This window comes from Mauremys mutica, chromosome 11 (genome assembly GCF_020497125.1).
Source record: "Mauremys mutica isolate MM-2020 ecotype Southern chromosome 11, ASM2049712v1, whole genome shotgun sequence".
Lineage (NCBI taxonomy): Eukaryota > Metazoa > Chordata > Testudines > Geoemydidae > Mauremys > Mauremys mutica.
In genome coordinates this window covers 41,874,837-41,901,949 of record NC_059082.1, presented here as the reverse complement: position 1 = coordinate 41,901,949, position 27,113 = coordinate 41,874,837, and the positions used below count along the sequence as shown (strand labels likewise).

At 42.5% G+C, this 27,113-nt stretch overlaps 1 protein-coding gene across 2 annotated transcripts in view; it reads left to right on the top strand.

Annotated features, from left to right (window-relative positions):
• The window catches only part of MYO9A (myosin IXA), a 480,816-nt gene that overhangs the window by 418,397 nt on the left and 35,306 nt on the right, over window positions 1–27,113 (top strand). For both annotated transcript variants that reach the window (XM_044979720.1, XM_044979719.1), the window contains 10 exons: window positions 3,162–3,475; window positions 4,386–6,101; window positions 10,215–10,305; window positions 10,819–11,031; window positions 19,978–20,090; window positions 21,144–21,301; window positions 22,817–23,040; window positions 23,606–23,722; window positions 24,648–24,836; window positions 26,105–26,152. In XM_044979720.1, the coding sequence (XP_044835655.1) occupies window positions 3,162–3,475; window positions 4,386–6,101; window positions 10,215–10,305; window positions 10,819–11,031; window positions 19,978–20,090; window positions 21,144–21,301; window positions 22,817–23,040; window positions 23,606–23,722; window positions 24,648–24,836; window positions 26,105–26,152 (3,183 nt within the window). The remainder of the gene's footprint in view (window positions 1–3,161; window positions 3,476–4,385; window positions 6,102–10,214; window positions 10,306–10,818; window positions 11,032–19,977; window positions 20,091–21,143; window positions 21,302–22,816; window positions 23,041–23,605; window positions 23,723–24,647; window positions 24,837–26,104; window positions 26,153–27,113) is intronic.

The window sequence follows — 27,113 nt, the reverse complement described above, 5'->3', positions numbered from 1 at the left end:
ATCCTGGACTCCAGTATCGCACAGCCTGCTTACCTACGCCTTGATTTCACGCGATGGTAACCATTGTACAAGGTCTACGGACCTTCCCAACAACTTTGGCTCGAACTTGCCTAGGTTTCCTGGGTCACATGGTTCGTAACCAAACATGCCAGGCTTCGCCTCCGTACACTTTAATCGTGACTCACCTCGGTGTACCACCCGGGCAGAGACAGCATGGTCATGGTCACCTCGCCCCCTCCCCCCCGAGCGTCCTAGGCTCCCTCGACTGGGGGTCGACGCCCTCCCTGATGTGTGCAGGGATGCTGTTCCATCCACCTCACCCCTCGGTGTCCCTCACGATGGACGCCCCATCTCTCGGCTGGGGTGCTCACTTGGGTCAGTTTCGCACTCAAGGCCTTCGATTGGCTCAACAGCTGGCCTTGCCCATCAATGTCCGGGAGCTGAGAGCAGTCTGCCTTGTGTACCAGGCGCTGCAGCAGCACCTGCAAGGCTGTTGTGTCTCGGTGTTCACAGACAACACAACGGCCATGTATTACTTAAACAAGCAGGGAGGAGCACAGTCCTCCCCTCTTTGCAGGGAGCTATCCAGCTCTGGGACTCCCGCACAGCCCAATCGATGGACCTGGTAGCGTCCTTTCTCCCAGGGGTCCGGAACACTCTGGTGGATCGCCTCAGCAGATCCTTCCTGTCTCTCAAGTGATCGATTCCTCCGGACGTTATCCATTCCATTTCCGGAAGTGGGGTTTTCCCCGCATAGTCCTCTTCGCTCTCGCGAGAACAGAACGAGAGAGAAGTTCTGCTCATTCCGAGGCCTCTCCCTGAGCTCGATCTTGGCTGCTTTTCTGATGCCGTGGACGAGCCGTCTGCCGCACGCTTTCCCGCCATTCCTGCTGGTTCACAGGGTCCTCCACAGGGACAGAGCGCACCTGATTATGATCGCTCCAGCGTGACCCAGGCAGCATTGGTACACCATGTTGCTAGACCTGTCGGTAGCCAACTTAATTCCCCTGCCTCTTTGCCCAGACCTCATAACGCAGGATCACGGCAAACTTCACCACCCAGCCCTGCAATCCCTGCACCATACAGCATGCCTGCTGCGGGTCTAAACCGATCCGAGTTACGTTGTTCTGCCTCGGTTCTACAGGATTCTCCTGGGTGGTAGGAAGCCTTCCACTCAGTTAACGTATCTGGCCAACTGGAAGTGTTTCTCTTGCTGCTACGAAACGCCTATGTTTCTCCCACCGAGGTTCCGATCCATTCCATCTTGGACTACGTCTGATCTTTCAAACAGCAGCGCCTGGCGCGGTCATCATTAAGGGTACACTTGGCAGCCATCTCTACCTTCCACCCAGGGGAGAGTGGCCGCTCCATATTCTCACACTCTGTGGTTTCTAGGTTCCTCAAGGGCTTGGGGCGTTTATACCCCCAGGTTTGCCGCCCCGCCAAAACCTGGGTCTTCAACCTGGTTATAACCAGACTCATGCCTGCCCCATTCGAGCCACTGACAACATGCTTGCTGAGATACCTGCCCTGAAAGACAGTTTTTTCCCTGTGGCCTTTGCATCGGCCAGACGAGTCTCCGAGCTTCAGGCTCTCACGGTGGACCCACGGTACACTGTGTTTCGCAAGGACAAGGTGCGGTTGTGACCACGTCCGGCCTTCCTCCCTAAGGTGCTGTTGACCTTTCATATCAACCAGGATATCTTCCTTCCAGTCTTTTTTCCGAAGCCACATTCATCGCGAAGGGAGCACATTTGCCCTCCCTAGACATCCGTAGGGAGCTTGCTTTTTATATCGAGCGGACAAAGCCCTTTCGTACGCCCCAACTCTTCGTTGTACTGGCAGACCGGATGAAGGGCCTACCTGTCTCCTCCCAGAGGTTTTCATCTCAGGTGACGTCATGCATTTGCACCTCCTGTGACTTGGCCCATGTTCCATCGAGCCACTTTACTGCTCGTTTCACCAGGGCTCAGGCTTCTTCTGCTGCCTTCCTGACTCACATACCCTTCCAGGGGCTATGTCGTGCTACTACCTGGTCCTCGGTCCACACCTTTGCCTTATTGGTCTAACAGTCCAGAGATGATGCAGCCTTTGGCTCAGCAGTTTGCATTCTGCAACATCTCACTCCGACCCCACCGCCTATGTAAGGCTTGGGAATCACCTAACTGGAATGCATATGAGCAGTCACTCGAAGAAGAAAAGACGGTTACTCACCGTTGTAACTGTTGTTCTTCGAGATGTGTTGCTCCTATCCATTCCAGACCCGCCCTCCTTCCCCACTGTCGGAGTAGCCGGCAAGAAGGAACTGAGGGGCAGATGGGTCGGCAGGGATATATATCTGGCGCTATAGCGGCGCCACTCCGGGGGGCGCCCAGCCGACCCACCGAGTGTTGCTAGGGTAAAAATCTTCCGACGAACGTGCACGCGGCGCGCGCACACCTAACTGGAATGGATATGAGCAACACATCTCGAAGAACAACAGTTACAACGGTGAGTAACCGTCTTTTTATCATTGTTGGTATTATTTTTTGTTTAATTTGTTTCTTCTCCAAGGAAATTGGGATAGCATATTTTATGAGCAGAGATGAGAGAGGGAGCTCTGTACTGTATTGTTCAGCTATTGATTTCATATTAAGATTGGAACAGTTTTGCAGAACTGGATGGGAAGACATTAGTGATATAAGTATCTAGTTTGAAAAACCTACCTCTAACTCCCTGGAAAAACAGAGTCACATCCTGACAGAATTGGCCTAGTCCTTCATCCTTCTGAGTTAGGCACAGCAAGCAGTTTACTTTGGAGCTGACTTTTAGATGCACTCTTACCCTGAGGCCTTGTTTGCTTATCCAAGTGGCTATTAAAGATTCAGGAAACTTTTCCTACCAATAGTGGTCTGACCTGGTGTCCTTGGCAAAGTTTACTGTGCCCTCTTTTACAGATCCACAGGACCTGTTCTATGCCCCAGCTTTTAAACTGTCCCTTGGAGGAACCCCGTCAGCGTGTCAGACCCCCAAGGTGTCCCACTCTTCCTTAGGAGTAGGCCATGCAGCCTGAATGCCTAGCACATGTTTAGTAAGAGAGCGGGTTTATTTCATGGGTCTTGCTCTCTAAATGAGTCTGGTACCAAACACATCACCAAGAAATGTTATCTGTTTTTCTGCAGAGGTACTGGCGCAGTTATCAGAGTAGGAAGCAAGCTGAAGATTCCCTAGTTGATCCTCTCCCTTTCAGCAATGCAGCACTCGTTCTCCAGGCCCACTGGCGAGGTTTTGTGGAGAGGCGAAGATTCCTGCAGATGCGGGTTGCAGCCTTCATCATCCAGAACTATTGGCGGGAATGCTCTAGGCGTAGGCATGCCGCAGCCATGTGCATACAGGGAGGCTGGCGAGGATACTGCGCAAAGAGACTCTACAGGGCCAAGAGAAATAAAGTCATCCTATTGCAAGCAGCATGCAGAGGTTACATAGCACGGCAAAGGTAATGGCATCCACCTCGGTGGACACAAAAGTGAACTGTTGCATCCGAAGAAGTGGGTATTCACCCACGAAAGCTCATGCTGCAAAACGTCTGTTAGTCTATAAGGTGCCACAGGATTCTTTGCTGCTTCTGTTGAATAAAGATGACTGTGTAGCAGGAAGGCTGTGTGATTCGGAGCAATGATTCCCAGCAATTGGCCTGAATACTAGCATTTTTCAGGCTTTTGTTACTAGAACATCATGTTCCCTTTCCCTGGTGTGCTTGGGCCCCTGTGCTGCCACTATGTGTCTCCCACTCTCTCTCTAACCCACAGTGGAGCTTAGTCTGCTCCAAACACCAGTCTCCTGATCAGCAGAGCATTCAGTTGAAAGCACACAGCTGAGGCATTACTCTGAGGAAATGGTATAACTGTCTGAAAGGGTTGGGGCCTACTGGTGTACTGTAAACGAGCTGAGAGCCAGAATAATGACTCTAAATACACTCTGCAAGTCACTAGTACCTGATTGTACCTTAATCAACCCAGCTAGAAAGCTGGTAAAGAACATGACCAAAATACCAGATACTGCATTTGAACTGTGCTTCCCTGGATATATTAATTTACAAAAGAAAGCAAAAACAAAATACTGAGAAAGTTTAGAGCGACCATAGTCAGGAAAGCAGCAGTTCTCACTAATAGACACCAGTGTCATTCACAACTGGGGAAAGAATGAAGCAGGTGCAAATTGAAAATTCATGTTATGTAGAATACCCATGTGCAGTCTCACACTTGATTTTTAAATGTGTGTTTAGCTAAGGTATTAAAACCAAACACAGGCACTTTCTCTTAAACGTCTCTTCAGAATCAATACAATGCATCCGAGCAATGAAAGTGGAAACACTCTAAAAATCTGCTGTTTTCTCATTCTTGCAGATTTAAAGCTTTAAAAGAGCAGAGATTAAAAGAGACACAGCTGGAGAATGGAGTGTCAATCAGAGAAGAGGATGGACTGGAGGCAGATGATGCTATGAAAATTAGGGGCTCAGACCCATCTAAGTGGGAGGATGGATCGTTTGAACAGCGGGTGAGAGCTGTAGAGGAACATAAATCAGTAATAGAGAATAGTCGGGTGAATCATGCTGATCCAGTAGACAGTTCTGGAGACTTACTGTACAAAAGACACGAGAGAGCCAGCAGCCAAAGTGGCATGGACATTGAAGAGGAAGTAGTTGTGAGAGAGAGGCCTAAATCACTGGAGGATCTCAACCAGAAAAAAGTGGTCCGCGCAAAAAGAGAAAGCCGGAGAATGCGTGAATTGGAACAAGCAATATTTAGCTTGGAATTGCTTAAGGTCCGGTCCACTGGAGGGGTGTCTCCCTCAGAGGAGCGTCGGTGGTCCACAGAGCTTGTGTCGGAGGTCCTTCATTCTCCACAGGGAACCCCAGAGAGTGAAAGCTCTCAGGGGAGCTTAGAAGTGTTAAGCTGTGAGGATACTCAGAAGAATAAACTTGATTCTCCAGTTTTAGAAGAGCAAGACATGCAGTCTGTCTCCACTGAGACCCAGGACTCTTTACCTCACAGTCCTAAGCCTGATTTGCAGGACACAACCTTCTTCTCAGCAGATGTGAACAGCAACTTATCTAATAGAAAAAGGACACCATCAAGTTCTGAGTTACCAGAGAGTCCTGCTACTAAGGAGCGGATGGTCTGCGATACCCAGAATGTTATCTACAAGATGCATCCAAGAGAGACCTTCGTTTCTAGCAATCTGCCTACTTTCTACATTCCACCACAGGACAACCAGAAAGCAAATCAGTCACTGGTGGAGAATAACTTGAAGAACAAACTAATGGAAAAGGAAGAAAGACCAGGTACGTTTCCTGAGGTTCAGAAAGATACAGAGCCAGGCAGACAGGGCCAAGGCAAAGCCTTGGACAAAGAGAGAGGAGAAAACCCTCCTGTCAAGCAAGAGGAAAGCCTGCCTGCTCTTGCATCAGATACACATTCTTCAGACTCTGTTATCAGGAGACTTGAGAAGCTGAATGTGGAGAAGGAGGAGCGACAAAAGCAGCTGCAGCAGCAAAATGAGAGGGAGATGATGGAGCAGATCCGCCAGCAGAAGGAAATTCTGGAGAAACAACGCAAAGTTTTTGAGCACTTCGAGAGACAAGGGAGGGGAGAGGCCTTGCAAAGGACTGAGCACAGCAGAATCAAGGATCCCTCACAAGGAGTGTCTCACAGACCCCCAAAGAAAACAGACAACAGGCCTCAATCTCTCCTCATCCTGAATCCCCAGAGCAAAGGGGAAAATTGCCAGACTGTGAATACAACACCAACCTCATCAGTGGATATTAAAGGGCTCACTGTTGCAAAGAAAGGGAGCCCCCCAGCCCACATAGCACAAAAGGACAGGCCTGTCAGCATGTTCCTGGAGCGAAAAGAAGGTCAACCTGGAATGGCACAGGAATCAACCAGAACAGATCGGTGGATTTCAAAACTGGCTGTAGAATCTGGGGACTTCTCTAGCAGCCACGCTGCAAGGACAGAGCGCCTCAGGCAACCCCGAATTCCCAACCAGAGCACCGACGCCTCTTCTAGTGAGCCGCGGGCTAGTGCTATTTTCTTCACACCAAAAGACAGTCATTTCCTGTGAGTGGAGCATTTGTTTGTTTGCTTGCTTTATACCATGAGAGGTGACTATTGCATGACCTTTCCTGAAAATAGGATTGATTTCTACAGGTTTGCAATGAAACAAAGAGCCACATGATCAGTTTTGAGCACCTCATTACCAGAAAGATGCTGATAAAATGGGGAGGAGTCAGAGAAAAATATTAGTAATTATTAGGAAGCTGGAAGGATTGACTTAAAAGGAAAATTAAAAGAACTCTCATGCAGTGCATACCATACAGTCTGTGTCAGGTGGCTATGAGTGACTATGAAGAGCCATTCTAACCATCTACAGCAAACATCTGAAAAGTGTTAATAACAAGAAAGGAGAGAAATTACAGTAGTTAGGGCAGTACAAAGTGGTGTGAGTAGGAAGGATGAGATGGAAGTAAGAAAGGAATTTGAGAAGTATCAGAAAAAACTTAGTTTTATTATTATCTGGTAGAATAGATTCCCAAGGGAAGTGGTAGAATCTCCAACACTGCACACATTTAAAATTTCAGTGGACAAAATAGTAGTGAATGGTCAACTAGGGAACAATCTTGCACTGTCAGGGAAAGGGAATAAATGCAGATCTTCTATGCAGTGTGGTTGTAGCCGTGATGGTCCCAGGATATTAGAGAGAGAAGGCGGGTGAGGTAATATCTTTTACTGGACCAACTTCGGTTGGTGAGAGAGACAAGCTTTCCAGCTACACAGAGCTCTTTTTCTTAAGCAATCTGTTCCACCTTGCATTTAGCTGTGATGCTGGGAGAACCTTCCCCCGACCTGAAGAAAAGCTCTGTGTGGCTCAAAAGCTTCTCTCTCTCTCACCAGCAGAAGTTGGTCCAGTTAAAAAAAAAAAAAAATCCTCACCCACCTTGTCTCTCTAGAACAGATCTTCTCCTTATGGAGACTGGTGCACAAGCTTTTGAAAAAGTGTTGCTGTGGATAAAGTAACATTTAACAGTCTTAATAGTATTAGAAACAACTGCATAGAGTATGGGCAGTTCTTTGCAGGTTAAATGGTGGGTTCATTCCGAGCACAGGTCATGGCAGCATTTCGATCCTGTGCTCATGTTTCCTCCCCCGCAAATCTGCAGGTCAGGCTGATCTGGGATATGTCTACACAGCTGACGTTAGAAGTGGCAGCGCTTTAATGTGGCTGTGTAGTCGTGGCTCTAGCGGTGGGAGAGAGCTCTCCTGCGCTGTAATAAAACCACCTCTGTGAGGGGAATAGCTCCCAGCGCTGTAGCACTACACTACACTATCTACACTATCACTTTACAGCACTGAAACTTGCATTGCTTGGGTGGGAGGGGGTGTTTTTCATACCCCTGAGCGAAGAAAGTATCAGTGCTGTAAGTGGTAGTGTAGACAAGGCCTGAGTGCCTTTAGGGAGGCTGTGTCTGCAGGGTAACAGCACCCTTCACCCCTCCCAAAGCAGCCTTCCAAATGTCTGGGAAATGGGGCAAGGGAGAGGGTTGAATCAGTTTCCTTTGTCCAAGTTCTTTCCTGGCCCGCCCTCCCACCCACCCATACAAAACAAGAAGTGTCACTATAGGCAGCATGGCAGAATTGGTGTTTTAAGTGGTCTGGCAGATGATATCAGGGACCTGCAATTGTACATTGTGGCCCATGTGAAAGAAGACACAGAGGTGATTGAGACACAGGCAGACAAAGGTGGGACTTAGCTGCAATGTCTAAACTAGGGCTGTCGATTAATCACAGTTAACTCGTGATTAATTCAAAAAATTAATTGTGATTAAAAAAAATTGTCGCAATTAATCACATTGTTAAACTATAGAATACCAATTGAAATTTATTAAATATTTTTGAATGTTTTTCTACATTTTCAAATATTGGTTTAAATTACAACACAGAATACCAAGTGTACAGTGCTCATTTTATATTATTTTTGGTTACAAATATTTGCACTGTAAAAATGATAGAAGAAATAGTATTTTTCAATTCACCTCATACAAATACTGTAGTGCAATCTCTTTATCGTGAAAGTGCAACTTACAAATGTGGATTTTCTTTTATTACATAACTGCACTCAAAAACAAAACAATGTAACACTTTAGAGCGTACAAGTCCAATCAGTCCTATTTCTTGTTCAGCCAATTGCTCAGACAAACAAGTTTGTTTACATTTACGGGAGATAATGCTGCCCACTTCTTAATTACAATGTCACCTGTAAGTGAGAACAGACATTCACATGGCACTGTTGTAGCTGGCGAGGTATTTACGTACTAGATGTGCTAAAGATTCATATGCTTCTTCATGCTTTGGCCATCATTGCAGAGGGCATGCTGATGATGCTCATTAAAAAAAAATGTGTTAATTACATTTGTGATTGAACTTCTTGGGGGAGAATTGTATGTCCCCTGCTCTGTTTTACCCGCATTCTGCCATATATTTCATGTTATAGCAATCTCGGATGATGACCCAGCACATGTTGTTCATTTCAAGAACACTTTCACTGCAAATTTGACAAAATGCAAAGAAGATACCAATGTGAAATTTCTAAAGATAGCTACAGCACTCGACCCAAGGTTTAAGAATCTGAAGTGCCTTCCAAAATCTGAGAGAGATGAGGTGTGGAGCATGTGTTCAGAAGTCTTAAAAGAGCGGAAACTACAGAACCCCAACCACCAAAAAAGAAAATCAACCTTCTGCTTGTGGCATCTGACTCAGATGATGAAAATGAACATGCATCAGTCCGCACTGTTTTGGATCATTATTGAGCAGAATCCACCATCAGCATGGAGGCATGTCCTCTGGAATGGTGGGTGAAGTATCAAGGGACATATGAATCTTTAGCGCATCTGGCATGTAAATATCTTGCGAAGCTGGCTACAACAGTGCCATGTGAATGCCTGTTCTCACTTACAGGTGACATTGTAATTAAGAAGTGGAGAGCATTATCTCCTGTAAATGTAAACAAACTTGTTTGTCGGAGCGATTGGCGGAACAAGAAGTAGGACTGATTGGACGTGTAGGCTCTGTTTTACATTGTTTTATTTTTTAATGCAAGTATCAGAGGGGTAGCCGTGTTAGTCTGGATCTGTAAAAGCAGCTAAGAGTCCTGTGGCACCTTATAGACTAACAGGCGTATTGGAGCATGAACTTTCATGGGTGAATACCCACTTCATCACATGCATCCGACAAAGTGGGTATTCACCCTTGAAAGCTCATGCTTCAATACGTCTGTTAGTCTATAAGGTGCCACAGGACTCTTTGCTGCTTTTTTGAATGCAGTTATTCTTTTGTACATAATTCTACATATGTAAGTTCAACTTTCATGATGATAAAAATTGCACTACAGTACTTGTATTAGATGAATTGGAAAATAGTATTTCTTTTGGTTTTTTTACAGTACAAATATTTGTTATAAAAATTAATTTAAAGTGAGCACTATGCACTTTGTATTCTGTTTTGTAATTGAATTCAATATATTTGAAAATCTAGAAAATAACCAAAAATATTTAAATAAATGGTATTCGATTTTTGTTTAAGAGCGCGATTAATCACGATTAATTTTTTTAATCACTTGACAACCCTAGTCTAAACTATTATTTGTTATTATTTATTTCATTTAAATCATTGCAACAATTAACTTGATGCTGTATAAGATACGAAATGAAGACTATTCTTGCCCTAAAGATCTTGCAGTTTAGTAGACAAAACCCTGTGGGAGGCCCAGAAGAAGGAATAACAGAGGAAATAAAATTTCTCCTCCTAGATAGTAGCATGGCAATGAAAAATTTTAATATGATTTTCTGTCTCTTGTTACTTAACTTTTTTTTCCACAAAGCACTAAAGATAACCTGTATAAGAGCTACTGGCAAGTGTGCAGCAAGGATGATGGTTCATAGTTTGACAAAGGGCAGGAGTTCTGTTCATTCGTACTTTTTATCCTCACTACAGTGTTTAATGGTATTAAGTGTATGCTGAATAACTAAAGATGGCATCCCTTAAAACACATTAAATCAAATTGCAATTTATTCTTGATCCGTTGAGTTGTACATACTTAAATGTTTCTGGAATCTGGACATGTTATGGGTGAACCTGGGCGAAGAATTTAAATGTATTTTTGTTGTTGTTGTTGAGTTTCAACAAGGAATCTTCAAATCATCAGATCCTTTTGAAAGATGAACCACCTAGAAAGCCACTAAAGTTCCCTGGGCCAGGCAGAGCAGGGGTAAGTTACAGCTTTCTTATTTTATCTTTCAATTAAACAAAACTTATTCTGCCAGTTTTCTCTCAAGTATTTGAAGAGAAAACAGAAGTGTGGGTGCTGTTAAATTACGAGTCTGTGAGAAGGAAGCGGGGATACTAATGGTATGGAAACATTAAAACCTTCTCTTCAGGATACCCTAGTTAACACAAGAACATACCAGTGCAGAATTGCAAGACGTTTTCTGCCATGAATGCCCCAGTGGTAAACACTGTAGAATGCAGTCATGTCTTGTTTTGTTTAACGTATGTTTTGGTAACATCCATGACTGTCCATTTTCCCAGTGCTGTCTTTCATTTTTGTTTTCCCCAATCCCCTGCATTACCTATGATACTTGTGTGTTATGTGTGGATTAGCATATTGTTCGTGCAGTTCTTAAGGCTGTACTTGGCCTACCCTGTGATATCAAACATCAGCAGAATCGCCTTTTCTTTTAAAACATTTGTATGTTATCTGTTTTATCATTTGGTCAAGCAGGTTGCCAGACCGGCCCATAAAAAGAAAGCCCGCATGGCGCGGACGCGCTCCGATTTCTTGACTAGAGGTACTTTTGCTGATGGGGAGGGGGATACGGAGGAAGATGATTACGATGACAATTTTGAGTTCCTTCTCTCCCCTGACCAACCTCCTCACCTTGAGCCAGGGCCTACAGCCAGACTTGGGCAGGCCTGTCACAGTGACTCCGAAATGGTAATTTTCCGACATGCGGGAAAACAAAGGGAGCAAGCAGCTGTGCGGGAGCATTTCTTTGCTAACCCTTAGCTGTACTGACACCCTACACTGCTTCTTCTCCCACTGATAATGATGCTGTAGATGGGTAAACTCAGAGAACACAGCAGAAGCAATCTCAGCAAATGGGGTGGGAGGCACTTGTGTTTATATCAAACCTTGGCATTGCCTTCAGGATGGATTTGACAAATAAGACACCTAAAGAAAGTAGTGCTTCTCCAGAGAGCTACAGTATATACCTAGGACAAATGCTAAGGATTATGCTAGCAATCATGAAAAGGACTAGGGCATAGGGAGGGCTTGCAGGGCTTATGTAGTGTCTCTGTAGACTTAGAAAGACTGTTTAGAACAATAGCCACAGTCTGCCTAATCTCCCTCTCCTTTGACAAGATTCATTGTACAGGAGATCGGAAAAGATCTAACCGAACAAATTGTCCCATATACATACAATCATTTCTTTGATTAAACAACAAAAACTCTATCTGTAACTTACATTTTTCCTATTCGTTTTAATTGTTTACCTTTCATTACACTTTCTGGCCATTTATTTCCCTTTTAAAATAATGCTTCATTTATTGTTTGAGGTCTGTAACTTCAAAGAAACTAATTTCTGGCATAATTTTTTTTTCCAAGATAAAAAAATGGGAGTGAGACCACATGTGAAAATGCAGATATCCGCACAGGAAATGTCTCGTTTCCTACCCACTCATTCAGATGGTTTAGACCAGTGGTCCCCGACGTGGTGCCTGCAGGCGCCATGGCACCCGCCAGGGCATCTATGTGCGTCCGCGTACTGGCCGGAGGATGAGCATTTGCTGAAATACTGCTGAAAAGCAGCGTCACCCAGAGGTGTCGCCGCCGAAATGCCGCCGGTTTTCAGCAGCGACACCTCTGGATGATGCTGCTTGTCAGCGGCATTTCAGCGGCGATGCCTATTGACGTTGCCGCTTCTCGGCAACATCTCAGCGCATTCTCGTCCGCCGGCCACGGTCCACGGTGGCTTGTCATCTGGCACCCGCCAGACGAAAAAGGTTGGGGACCACTGGTTTAAACCATCTCTGTTATACACGTACACACAAAATATTTTAATTATTGCTAAAGTTGTGGCAGAAAACTGACCAAAACTGTGAAGTCCATAGTTCAGCTAGGCATTTCATTCTGGAGCTGTGTTGCTCTGGCTAGGGATTGGAGAGCACATGGCATGTTACCCCACAGGTGATGTGAACTTCCTGCCACACTCACTATAGATACAGTGGAATCGCCTTTATCCCCATAACATGCCTTTACTGGGAATTGCTGCAGGACTACCTGAAATGAGGTGGCACTTTTTGTTAAACTCCTTTTTAGTTTTTAACAATAGCTGTAAAAAAAAAATCCTTAGGGTGAATATTCTTTGAAGAGGGGAGGAGAAGAGAGTGGATTGTTGATCCAGTTGACTCTTTAGGTTTCTCTTGTTACATAAGAACGGCCATAGTGAGTCAGACCAAAGGTCGATCTAGCCCAGTATCCTGTCTTAGGACAGTGGCCAATGCCAGGTGCCCCAGAGGGAATGAACAGAACAGGTAATCATCAAGTGATCCATCCCCCATCACCCATTCCCAGCTTCTGGCAAACAGAAGCTAGAGACACCATCCCTGCCCTTCCTGGCTAATAGCCATTGATGGACCATTCCTCCATGAATTTATCTAGTTCTTTTTTGAACCCTGTTCTAGTTTTGGCCCTCAGAACATCCTCTGGCAAGGAGTTCCAAAGATTGATTATATTGTGTGAAGAAATACTTCCTTTTGTTTGTTTTAAATCCTCCTTGGTTTTCGAGTTAGGTATACCGCCATTACTGTCTGTCAGTAACATTACTTCACAGGCCCAATGCTGCTCTTTTGATGAAAGTCATGGGTGGTTGATTTGCAGTTCCTCTCTATTTCCTGCATTATTCACAGTAAAGGAAGCTGGGAAATTATATTCAAGTAATTTTATAAATGGCCAAACTGATTTTTTTCTTAAGAAATTGGATCGAAAAAGCAAACTGTGTCTCAGATCTTGAGAGTTACATTTCACCTATAGTTGAACTTCTGCAGTTTGTAGTGTAAACACCCGAACCATTGAAATTCTCACTGCCTCTGTTATGGCAAAATAAAAGCCACTATTCTAAAATATAAGGTGGGGGTTGAGGGGAGAAGTAATATTTGCATGCATGGACTTTAAAAACATCTGTGAATGTTTGGAGGAAAGTTCCCACTGGAGAAGGTGCACTCATATTGGGGCTGTTTGACTGAAAATAATTAGTGCTGCTGAAGACAAGACTAGTATGGTAAAGGATTGAGTACAATGACCAAAGCAACTGACATTGAATAGGCTCTTTGGGAACTAAATTTGGGAAACTCCAAAATATTTGGTGTCTTGCTGCAGTTCTGTTGGCTCCTGTGCTCTTTAGATTATTTACAGACCAAACATCTAAAAAGAGATTTTTAAAAGCTATTTTAGATAAACTGATTAAAAGGAGTCTGCACTGTGTAGGTAAGCAGTGCCATAAGCTAAGTGCATGCTGTGTTCCTGGAGGTTTACCCTGTTACAAAGCATTAGTTCTTTTAGCAGTAGAAATCTTTCACACTGGAAAACTCTGCTGAGATGCAAACGGGTGCTGGGCTCACTGTTAGGATGGAGGATGCTATCCTTGGAAGGGTTTTAGTTCATGCCTCTGATTGGAAATGGTCCTATGATTCTGCTCACTGGGTTTAACAACAGTCATTGCATGCAAGTAGTCCTAGGCCTGTCTCATCAGTGCACACTATGTATCATCTCTCCTTCTGTATCACTTACCCTCTGTAATACTCCATCACTATCTTTAACTGGTGGTTGGGCACGCAAAGTGGTATCATCTGGGAGCAGTCACTTGCACGACCAGGCTCTGCTTTCTAGCATATGCTGAATAGATACATTATTGCATAAAAATATTGTATATCTGTATGTCTTGTAAATATATGCAGCATTTCCATCTGTCTTCTATATTGCAGGACTAGGTTTGAGACCAGCTCTTTGGAAGCGACAGCTTTTGGCTTCTGTATTTCAGAACCGCCTTGCTTTTGTCTCAGTGCTGTTTTAGAACAGCAAAATTTATGGACTGTTCAAGTGATGCAGTTTCCAGAAGCTAATTAGCATTTAGATGTTAATAGCTTAGCCCTTGCAGTGTCTGAGAGGCTGTTACATGTGATAAAGCAACTTAACAATACAGCAGTACGGATGTGAGTTGGTTTCAGTACAAACCGGAGAGTACTTGAATGTGGGTGTTGTTTGCCTTAAGATTTCAATACAATAGGAAGGACAGCCAAGCAATCTTCCTATGGATGGTGGTGATTATTTTAATGAGAAAAACAAATCAGTTTATCACACATGCACAACAGCAGCTAATTATCAAAAGTCAGTTTTTAGTAAATGTTTTTGGTGTGCTGTTCATAAGCCAATGGTTGCTGAATACATGAAAGAAATACAGTGTGAGACACTGGAAACTAAAGCACTTTTTGATTCAGTTGCTGCTGTTGTTACTAGCCTGCCTGTTTGAAGTCCTAGTATGGTAAAACCTGCTGATGACTTGTGTGCAAAATCGATTTATTTGTGTAGCCTGCTGGTAGGTAAAGGTGCATTAAATGGTGTTGCTCGCTGGCACTGTGGTATGCACATATCTGCAAAGAAAGAGAGTCTTCAACCAGAGGTGAAGTTGAATGTGCAAATCTTGAATCTGATTGCTTAAAACAAAGTACACCTTGGTGACAATAGTGTGATTGACAATGAGGCCATCTTTTTCAAAGGCTGCTTGGATTTTCTAGTCAGCAAAATTCTAGTTATCGAACAGTATGACAAGTACAAATGTCATGTACAGCTTATCTTAAAGGATTAATAGAGCTTGTTTTTACTTTTAAACAGCGAGCTTGCAATCTCTTGTATCATGTATGTAAGAGAGCTTGGCTAGAGAATCAGTTAAAGCCTCATTTGAGATGTCATAGGAAGCATTTATCATTTTGCAGTGATTTGTTCAGATAATTTGTGAGGGGAGAGAGTGAAAGTCTTTAAATGCCATTTATGGAAGTGAAACCCTTTTTCCCCAAGGCGTTTGAGGAGGCATTGAAAATGAGACAATAATGAGGATACTCTCACTACACCTTTCTTAATAAAGCAGTGACATGAGTTTTGAATTAAAAAAATAAAAGTTCTGAGTAACTCCAAAATTTGTCACCCATTGTCCAACTCATGAAACAGACAATCCATGGACTTGAGGGTTATTACTTCAACAAAGATCCATGAAATAAGAACCCTTGTCATAAGCTATCACTAATCAGTGGGAAATGCATCTTATGAAAATCCTTCAATCCAGCATGATGGAACAAAGCATCATCTCCATCTGTCACAGTCACATATATTTGTGCAGCGTGCACATACTAAATCTAAACTCAGCCCATATTATTCCAGAGGAAATTAATTCCCTCCTGTACCCTGCCAGACCCATTAAAGTCTACCCCCTGCAGCCTGCACAAATAGATGCACCTTGGACTGTGCTCTAAAGGTCAACAAACCAGCCCTGTTCTAAATTTGTGGATAAAGCTTGTTCCAGACCTGAGCCCCCTGACAGAGAACACTTTGTTGCCAGCCCCCTCTCTTTTTAAGGGCAATCCACTCTTTTTAAGGGCAATCCAGCTTGAATGTCTCTGTCAATTGCAACTATGGCAGCATGGCAAGGGAAGAGACACTCTATCAGCTCGGACAGTTCCAAGCTATTCAGGGCATTATAAGTTAAAGCCATCACCTTGCATTCAAAAATATAGTCAGTTGTTAAAATAGTTTTTTAAATTTTTAATAGAAAACAATCCCAAAGCTATGGAAGAGCTGAAGAGGAGGATAGTAGGATAGTGATTGCAATCTCAATGGTGCCAAGAAAAAATAATTTAAATAAACCATATCTAATAGTTTAATGATCTCATATACCCCTTATAATTGTTTCACTATGCTATATGCATCAACAGACCTTTCCTCTTTACACTGTAAATCCACACACAAGAAAGATGGCTGTTTTCAGTCCCCACATTGTTAATATCCAACAAGCAAGATGCCAATGATCTCCTTAAAGGTAATAAAAGGTAATAATTGGAGATATACCAATCTCCTAGAACTGGAAGGGACCTTGAAAGGTCATTGAGTCCAGCCCCCTGCCTTCACTAGCAGGACCAATTTTTGCCCCAGATCCCTAAGTGGCCTCCTCAAGGATTGAACTCTCAACCCTGGGTTTAGCAGGCCAATGCTCAAACCACTGAGCTATCCCTCCCCCTTGCTGCATTTTGTCATCATACAAAAAGCCCCTTCAGTAAAGCTGCTTATTTCCCTATCTATAATACTTGTTGATGTTGCTCACATAAATAACTACACTATGAAAGTGTTTACAAGCAAGGTATCTGAATTCTTTTTATATTGCTGGAAGTTTTATACAGTGTAATCATGATGACCACTAGAATAAGCACTTTGTTCTTGCATATTCCAACTATTTATTACCAAGAAAATTACATCAGCTTTAGTTATCACATCCGCACCACGTTCTTTCTATGAAAAATCTGATTTCATGTCATGCTCTTAATGTAAAAAGCATACACAGATCCTTTCATCAGACTTGTCTAAAAAAACCACACTACCAGCACCATTGTATGTAAAGCCTCTGTGGGTATGTCTGCACAACAAAGAAAAGCTGTGCAGACATGCCAGCCGATTTGGGCTTGGCCTGTGGGGCTGTTTCACTGCTGTGTAGAATTCCGAGCTTGGGCTGGAGCCCAGGCTCTAGGACCCTGCGCGGTGGAAGGGTCCTAGAATTCAGGCTCCAGTCCAGCCCCAGCCTGGAAGTCTACACAGCAATGAAACAGCCCTGTGAGCCCGAGTCGGCTGGCATGGGCTAGCCGTGGGGTTTTCTTTGCTGTGTAGACATACCCTGTGTGCACACAAGCTTTTGGTTGCTTTGATTTGCAAGATCAGATGTGAGGATGGCTATACACTAGCTGTGAGCTGGAAGAACATTGTGGTATTGGCCTACGGACCAGCACAACAAACCTTCCACGCTACTTTTGGAATTCCCACAGCCATTGCTGCCAGAACCAACATGGAGCTTGTTTTAAGCTGAAGCAGAGCATATCTAGGCCAAGAGGACAGCAAACATGGACATATTTCTTTCCCCTTTACTGCTTACAGTAGTAACCAAGCTTAATGTGTCCAGTCGTGTGCACTCAGACTACATGAGTGGCTTTCATTTGCAAAGTGCAGTACCAGAAAGATCCCAAAACACAGAAGTGCACTGTTGAGAAATTCCCCTATAACGTCTTATTTTTACACATATCAGAGCTAAGAAGTTTCGGTTGATAAGTGATCACAAAATAGGGTTGAATCCACTTAGTCAAACTGCAGTCATTGAGACAAATATTTTAACAGGCTTATTTTTAAACTGTGAGGTTTGTACAAACTGTACCTACTTTCATGAGCATCTGAGGTATCAGTTACTGAAATAGGTATTTCATTGTATCCATATATCTACGTGAACAGCTACTGTCATTTCAATATGAAAGTTTTTTTTTCTAGTTTCTTGAGGTATTTAAAACATATCTTTAACACAACAGAAATAGACTAATCAAAATACTGGAAGGAGATTGGGATCTTATTCTGAGCCTCAGTGCTGCACAGCTGACCTTTGTTGGAGAAAATCCACAAGCTTGAATTATTATGCAGCTTCTTATTTCAGTGTTGGTAGTGCTCTGCATATGCTGCCATCTGCTGGCTGAAAGGGATAAAACACTTTAAATGTCTGGAAAACAACATACGTAAAAGAAATAAAATAGGCTGTTCGACAGTAACAGGTTTTTCATTACACAGTGAATGTTATTCTCCTGGAATCCATATTTTATGTAATTTTGGTTTAAACCTTTTTTAAATATAGATTACTCATGGGTACAATGGAAAAAATGGTTATATTGAAAGAAATGCATTAAACATGTCAGCATCTTCAGCTGATCATAGTGTTTTCATTTTAAAAAAACAGTTGTATAGACCAGAAAGAGACCACACTCCTTGAAATGCATTACAATGCCTCATAACACTCATCTTGCTGGAAAAGGTGACACTCCTGTAAAGGTTCTGTGAGCATGAACCACCAATGGCTTTTTGATTGTAACATACAATCTGGTTTTACAAAGTCTGACTTCCAGCTCCGGTGGTGTTTATGCCAAATGTGATGTTTTCAGTAAGATGGTCACAACCAGAAGTCAGGTTCAGAAATCCCAATTTTAGCAGAAAATAGTTGCGTTAATGACCTGACATTTTTAACATGTCAAGAAATGTTTCTCACCCTGTGATCTTTCAGGCTGCTCAGCTGAGAGAAATGGCTGCAGTTTTCTTTCAGTAGTCACATTGATGGAGTCACCAAATCTCATCAGTATTTGCAGAAGCTGGATGATTAAACAGACCCTCTTCAGCTAATCCTCTTGTTTAATATGGCCAAATCTCTTCTCCTGCTGCTTCAGGAATATCATGCATGTATAGCTTCACATGCCAAATGAAAAAGGATCTACTTAAAGTCACAACTTTCACCAGGCTTTTTTCTTTTAGGAGAGAAGAAACAAACAAAAAATACTATCAACTAATCAAACCATTTCCTCCTATAGCCGGGGCAGGGAAAAATATTTATTATGTATTTCTAATTTTTAATTATTTGTTCTTGGACACTACAGTGATGGGGCTATGAAAGTACATAGATTAGAATTAAATTACCAACCTCCACTGGCTGCCTCAAGACATGATATTGGACAACTTTTTAGAACCATAACCATTGCTCTTTCAAACCAAATTCGACAAAACATTGTGAAAACAGCCTCTCTATTATAACATGTGAGGGAGATTAAGAAAATACCATCTCTGTAATATTGAGAAATAATCAAAATAAGGCAATACTTAAAATCAAATAGACAACCCAAAAAAGCATATATTTTCAAAGCTTTGCCTACAGTATTGTTCATGGAACTCTTATTGAATTTAATGAACTGTGTGATTTAAATCCATTCATACTTCAAAATGTACCCACAGCATTATAAGCTGTTGAAAGAACTATGAATTATGCTGTTAGTGATTGAACATAGCATATGTAATTTCTTTATATTACCTCCTCCTAAATGGTGTATCTTCATTTTAGCAGGTCAGTGCACTAGCACTTTGGACAAATCAATATTTTTTTAAGTCTTCTTCAGAGTTGAATCCACACTAAAACTTGAATACTGAGGAGGATGTATTAATATCTTATAGGGTACCCTGATATGTTGGCTCTATTGACAATTTCATTGTTAGCTGGGAGTATCTGTTGGAAATTCTGTTGTAGACATCCCTCTTCTAAAAGGAAGAGTTGGATTGATCAGTCAGTTTAGTGTTCCAACTGGCTGAACATTCTTGGTTGCTTTGTAATGTGGACAACTGTGGGTTTGTGTGAAGCAGTTTAAAATATCCATTGCTAAATCTAGTTTAAGGGATGCTCCTTTGGGAAGGAGTTGTTTTGTTAATTCTGTGTGAAAATATGTAGTTAAATACAGTGCTGAAGCCAGTATGTATATTTTGCTGTACTTAAAATGTTCTGCTCTTCTAGGAGGCATTAAGGTTTCTTGTTGCCTGCACGTGGATCATCAGTAGTTTGGACCAGGCCTATCCATTTAGGTTTCACCCAATTGTTAATTTTTTGACAACCAAACAGAAATCAGTACACATTTTAATGATAGCATGTAACATTTTCAATTTTTTGTGTGTAGCAGCTGAAATCTCAAATTGTTCTAGGAGGTCTGTGTCACTTGCAATGCTAACCAGTCTCTTGATTTTAAAGTATTTTTATACTTGTAATTGTTGCAGACATTGCAGCGTTTCACATCAAGTGAAGGCCAAACAAAGCTTCATAAAACAATGTCTCAGGGTGAGATTGGGAAGCTGGCAACTGTTCAGAAGAATCTGCCTGCCGACGGAAGGTAAGAAATATATACCTGGTGGGGGGAGAGCTGAAATGATGGGAGAGAATGAGTCTAACCCATGTCATATTTGATTCTCTTCAGACATTAGGGCAACTGGCTCATTCACTGGATTTTCATTCTGTCTTTTCAAGAATTCCTTTGAAGGTTAAACCTAAGGATTGAGATTTTTGTTAGATTAAAAAGTTTTATTTCATATTACAAAAGAATGGGATAATAAAACCAAGAACCCTTATGTAGCAAGATATATGGGCCTTAATTTTCAAAAATGAGTACCAAATTATCTGTGCAAAACCATCCAGTTGTCAAAGTAACTTGCAGTTTCCCTGTATTTCATTTGTGATGGTTCATACCACCTAAGTGTGTGTTTTTGAAAATGTGGCCCTTAAAACTAACTACAAGAATCCGAACAAATCACAGGCCTGGGTAGAAATAGAACATTGTGTGAGAATCACTGTGTTGTGTCAATCAAGGAGACAGGGAAGAATGCACAATGAAATTAAATAAACATTACAGTGTAAGACCCACATCTTGCTAAAGAAGTACAATTTAATCACTCGGTACAGAATTCTTTCCAAAGTCCCTTTAACACTGAATGAAAATACATATTTAATATAAGTTCAGTATCCAGTATTAACTTAAGCAATGTAGACTTATCTAAAGATAAATTATCATTGAGAAACAGTGGCAAATAGAATTCTGAAGTGTATTTCAGTGCTAACTGTAGTGTTGAAATCCAAGACACACAGTTCCAGAGTCAATTTCAGACTGGATTACAGAGTCGTTCTGAGTGGGCCATATGTTGACTTTATCCTTTTCCCCATCGGAGAAAGCCCAGCTCCATCCAAACTAGACACCAGCTAGGATGAATACTTAGTGCTTTTCTTTTTTGCCTAGATTTCCCAACAGTGAAATAGATCCATGTTCCAAAATGCAGTTGTACAGGTTTTGTTGGTGTTAGAAGTGAGGAAGGTGCATGGGAATCAGTTAGATTTGGAAAAAAATGGAAATCATCTGAATTAAAGCAATTTCTCTTTTCTCACCTATTTACAGGCCTCAGAGAGCCAAGATGAGATTCTGGGTGAAAGGGAAACAGGGAGACAAGAAAACAGCCAGAGAGAAGCTTACGACCCAGTCTGAGCTGCTTGAGCTGTATACAGAGCAAGAGGAACCAAACATAGAGGTGACTCCTGGCCTCCAGCTTGGTGAAGGTAAATGTGTGGGGAGGGATATGTGGCAGTTTTGCCAAGCTATTTTCAGGTGTTTTGAGGGGTCTGCAAAGTTGTACTCGATGTAGCCTCTTGGAGATAGAGACCATAACCATTTTGAAACTGAGCAGTAAGTGTTAAACAATGATGTAGTAATATGAAGTTCATTTAATTGGTGTAAATACATCTAGAGACTCTTATAATCAAGCAGAGATTTTACAGCTTCCATGTTGACGTTTGTAGCAGAGTTGGACAGAATCTCCTTTATCAAGAAAAACTTCAAAATATGTAATTAAATTCTTGTTAGTGAATGAATGAGGTTATATATTAGAGTGATGGAATTAGAGTGGATGCTAGTTTTCACTGCAGAATTAGAGAATTTTCCTGAGTAGGTCAGGTGAGCGCATGGGTGCAGGATTGAAGACAGGAAACACATTGACTACTTTAAAAAAAATTAGGCTAACTAGTCAAAACAATGTCATAAACAAGAAACTTTGGTTTATAAATACATGTATCAATAATTTAAGGGAAGAAAACTCTAAATGTGGTGTTGTTTTAAAATAAATTCAAGCATCTGAAAGGAAATAAATTCAGCTCTCGCTAGCTTTGGACATGTGTCTCTAGAAAGGTCACACACATCAGATTTGATGACTAGCTCACCACTGAGCCTTCCATTCCAGCTGAGCCTAAAAGCTGCATTACTGCTCTGAGTACTTTCTCTCTTATTTTCTTATTTAATGTGCTGGGATCTCTGCAGAAAATGCTTCTGAAAAACATTTTCTCTTCTCTTAAGAATCTCCCACTTCCTTCTGGACTCTGTGGGAGGCAGCAGAATTAGGATACAGAGATGGCTATTTGTTCTCCCTTGTGTAGGGCTTCTGTCTTCTCCATAAGTTGCAGGAAATGCCTGTCTAATAATATTTGGCACGTTCCATTTTGAAAGTGCTGTACAACCACTAAATAACTAACATTCTCATTGCACCACTTTGAGGTAGGCAGGTGTTCTCCCCCTTGGACAGAGGAAGAAACAGGCAAAGGGGCTAGGTTGATTCCACGCTGATAAGTGATGTACAAATATGACACTTTCCTACTCTGCTCCCTGTGAATATTCAGAGTCATATCTGCTAACTTTAGTGACTATTTTTTTTTCTTCCTTGTTACCCTATCATGACCATCAGTACAGCTTGGAGAGAGAGTGAGCTGGGTTCTCTTCTGGTTTGCACTTTATCAGCAGAATTCTTCTCTAAGTTCCCATCACAGAATTGTTGGTGGTGGTGAAAGAGAGACTCCAGCTTGATTTTCAGGTCCTGGGTGGAACTTGAAGTACTGGCATTTGGGAAAATCATCTTTATTATTTGTGCACTGACCACATTTGAGTAGACATTTCTGAGATTAAATATTGCAGCATTTTAAGCTTTAATAATGAAAAGTGGTAAGAAATTAACAACACAATGGCACTTCTGGGCGCTCAAAAAACAATCATAATCTGCATTTCTCTTTCCTAACTTTTAATTGTAGAGTTGGGGCCGCATCACCTGACACCCCCAAGGAGTCCAGAGCTGTCAGGCATCTACAGAAGGGAATTTAAGGAGAACAAGGAGCCATCTCCCAAAGTGAAGCGTAAGCGCAGCGTGAAGATCAGCAGCTTGGCACTGGAGCCTGTACAGTGGCAGAATGACTCTCTGCAGATCATAACCAGTGCTGGTGACTTGAAAAGCATGGATGAGTTTCTTCTGAAAAAGGTACGCTCGGCCATTTTTACTTCAGCATAACTACAATAGAGAACAAAAGACAGATAAAGTGCTGCTGTCTTGTACATTACATAATCAGGGTCACCTCTTAAAAGAGCAGCAGTGGCAACATTTATACCACAACTGAGATGACAGTTTTAGATCAAAAGCTTCAATCTTGACTATAGCCATTCTAAATAATTTTCCAGAGTTACCCATGTTATTGTGTTGTTCACAGTCAATCTGGTGGGCAGGGTTTACTTAATCAATACATTTTTTTAATACTGGAAGAGAGAGAAAATACTCCTCTTTGGTCTCCAAAGGAAAACAACTGATCAGCCAATTGGATATTTTAGTTCTGCACCATCAGAACAAAATGAAAGGTCTTCAGGAAGTCATTGGTCTGATTGGCTAACTGGCTGGCAAGGAAATAATGTCTAAATGCAAAAATCAAAGTGTATTCTCATAACCTAGCAATATCGAACAATGTAATCTGCTTATAAGAGGGCAGTTTCTCCTTAATAAGTGGTGCTGGTGCATAAAATTAGAATATTGTAATTCTTTCTATGGTTCCCAGATGAATGATCTGGATAATGAAGATAGTAAGAAGGACACACTTGTGGATGTGGTGTTTAAGAAAGCATTAAAAGAATTCCGGCAAAACATCTTTAGCTTTTACTCATCAGCTTTGGCGGTAAGTAAAGGTGCTGTCATGTCAAGTACCAGTTTAGAAGAGTAGCACATAGAAAACTTTACACCAAGGAAGAAATGAAGGAAAGGTGCCCTAGTTTCCCACAACAAAACCAAACTACAGCATCTTTAATGCACCTTAAAATGGTGGCGGAGACTCAAAGGAGGGCAGAAACTTTATGGATTTAAAAAGTTCATTCAGTGAAATACATATGCTCCTCTCGCCGTAAGCTGTGTGCTGTGTCTGGGTGCCTTGAAAGTGAGATGCTTTACAATCTACTCAAATGCTGTTGGTTCTGTAAAATTGTAAATCTGGTGTAATGACTCCCTGATAAACCCTACCTTCAGCAGCATGTAACCCCATCACAGTAGTGCAGGTAGTATTCTAACCTACAGTGGGTCTTGTACTGGTCCAAACCTCAATCATATGCTGCTGAGAAGCCAAAGCTACATTGTAGGTTAGAATGTGCACAATTAAATGGGAGGTAGTAAACTGTTACAGCTACCCAAAGTGCTGGAAACATTGATGTTAAAATTCCAGTGATAGAACTTATACAAACTCGGAAGTCTTTGCCCTTTGAGCGTCTGTATAGATCTGCATTGTATGTTATAAGATAAGGCTTGTTACTTCCCAAAACTAACAAAAATTCTCTAGCACTTTCATGCAGTTCAGCACTTCATGTAGCTGGTAGCCTGCTCAGTTGATCTCTCTTTTGCTGTTCAATCCACCAACAAGCCACTGTACTGTACAGTGTGTTCTATGAAATAACAATGGACAAACTAGCTTACCCACATTACCCACATTACCCACATCTTGTACTTACCCACATTAAAGGGCCAAGTGTGCCAGTCAGGGCTGGAACAACTTTCTGAATATATGGAAATCTGTCCTATTAAAGTCCTTTTTCTGATCCTTTTGTTTCTATAAGATGGATGATGGGAAGAGCATCCGGTATAAAGACCTGTATGCCCTGTTCGAGCAGATTCTGGAGAAAACCATGAGGCAAGAGCAGAGGGATTGGAGTGAATCACCTGTCAAAGTTTGGGTCAACACCTTTAAAGTATTCCTTGATGAGTATATGACCGAATACAAACCTCTGGATTACACTGCTGCAAAGGTATGCAGGGAACCAGTCTGCCTCCTTCTCACCGTACCTCTGGGATGATGCTGTAGACTGCCAAAGTGGGCAGCCACATTGCTGCGAAGCCTTGGGGATGAGGCAGGCTGCAGGCCGCCAGTAAAAATAAGTGTAATGCTTTGCGCCTCCAGTTGTTCAGCTGGCAACCTCTGAAAAGTGGGACAATTATTCTGCTCATCTGGAAGTGTGGGGGTAGTAGAGGGTCATGTGCACTTTCTGGTGGATTTGAGATTATTTTCATCATCTGAGGGTGAGAAAAGGCAGAGGAACCTAGTATAGAGTTTACTAGACCTCACCAAGAGCCTTCCAGTGCCTCCACTTCTGGGAGCAATCATGCCTTAAAAATAAAGGTGTTCCTTCATTCTGCCTCTCTGCCCTTCCCCCAGTGACCACCTGCCCAACTCCCTCTCAGCTTCGGCTGCCACTGAAGAGCCTCTGCAGGGGATGGTATGGGGAGGTGAGGGTGTCCAGGTTACAGATCAGTGCGGCAACCAGCTGATGGTCACAGAGCAACCAGAACCTACCACAGTGCACACCCTGCTCTCACATCCACACTGCCATTCACACACACAGGTTCCTCACCCCCTGCTCTTTCTACCCTGCAATTAAAACCACTAATGGCTCTTAGTGGGGGTCACCAGTTGTTGTTCTGGAGAGGAGAGCCAACCCCTCTCTTCTGGCTCCCATGCTGCAGCTCATCTACAGTCCTCAGGGCAAGTTTCTTGTGGGCCACAGTCCTTGGACCAGATGTGAGCTCTGTAGTGCAGTTTTTCAAAGCCCGGAGCTCTCAGCTGAAGCAAGGCAGTTATGCAATTAAGGTTGAATTTTCAAAATCACCCAACCGACTTGAAAATGGGATTTTGGCTCCTAAGTCACTGACACGCATTTGAAATATTTTCCATAATGCCTGTGTCTGCAAGTCACAGTGTGCATTGGCAGAACTGTGTGAGTGGTCAAGGACGTGGAATGTCCAGCTTGCTGTAGGTCTGGATTGAAGTGAACCAGCAGAGCTGTGGAGGGGGATGCTCGGGCCTGGAATTGCAAGGGTTGTTGCAGGTCAAGATTGATACTGCTATGCAGCCACTCACTTTCTGCAGTGTTATTTTATCCAAGATGGCTGGGACTGAATATGGATTTGAGGATGAAGAATAAGAAGAGATGGAAGGAAGATAAATTTGAGAGAATTCAGCAGACTTTAACTTGAACTATTACTCTCTGATTTAATTATTATCTTTAAATCTCTTTAGGTGCCAAAAACAGAGAGAAAAAAGAGAAGAAAAAAAGAAGCAGATGTGGTAAGTTGAAATCTCTGTGCTTTAGTGTTAAAGAATTAAAGTCTGCATGGTCAGAAAGGAATCATGCTGATAGCAATCGCTGTGCCTACATTTGAGCATTGTAACTTACTAAGAACAAATCTCACTGGAAGAGAGATTTAACAATGTGCTAGGAAAACTAATGAGATGAACTAGTTTTGCTTTTATCTCTTTCTCTCTTTTTTGGCTTTGCTTTTATTGCTAATTCCAATTTCATTGGCTGGTAGAAGGAACAATATAATTTATAATTAATGCTGCGATTTAGTCATGGAAGTCATGGAATCCACAACTTCCAAAGACCTCCGTGACTTCAGCCAGCACAGGCTGGGAGATGCAGGGTCCCGTGCTGCCTGCGGAGCCTAGAAGCTGCCGGGTACCCCCGCAGCTCCAGGATGTCAGGTGGACCCCCCGCAGCTCCCCGCCACAACAGACGGCAGGGGGGACCCCCACAGTTCTCAGCCGCCTGCGGAGGGGGACCCTGGAGCTCCGAGCCCCCTGGTGTAGTGGGGGGCTCTGGAGCTCCCAGCCTGCACGCAGCTGACCAGGCTCCCCATTTTTTCATGGATAGTTTTAGTAAAAGTCAGGGACAGGTCATGGGCTTCTGTGAATTTTTCATTATAGCCCATGACCTGTCCCCGACTTTTACTAAAAATATGGGTGACAAAATCTTAGCCTTATAACAAATAATGGAATGTATCAGTCTGTAATATGCAGCAGAGGCTAGTATGTGCCTAGATGTCCATAGTGTAGAATTCAGAAAGTTGCATTCCATTCTTGTAACATCGGGTCAAAGGAATATGATGTTTTTATTGCATTTAGAAATGGAGTCATCTACTTTAAAGATGCTCTGCCATCTGCTGGAAAAGGAACAGAACTGCAGTTTAGTAACTAAAAGAGCCCACAAAGAGTCTTGTGGCATCTTACAGACTTTTAGGCTATAAAG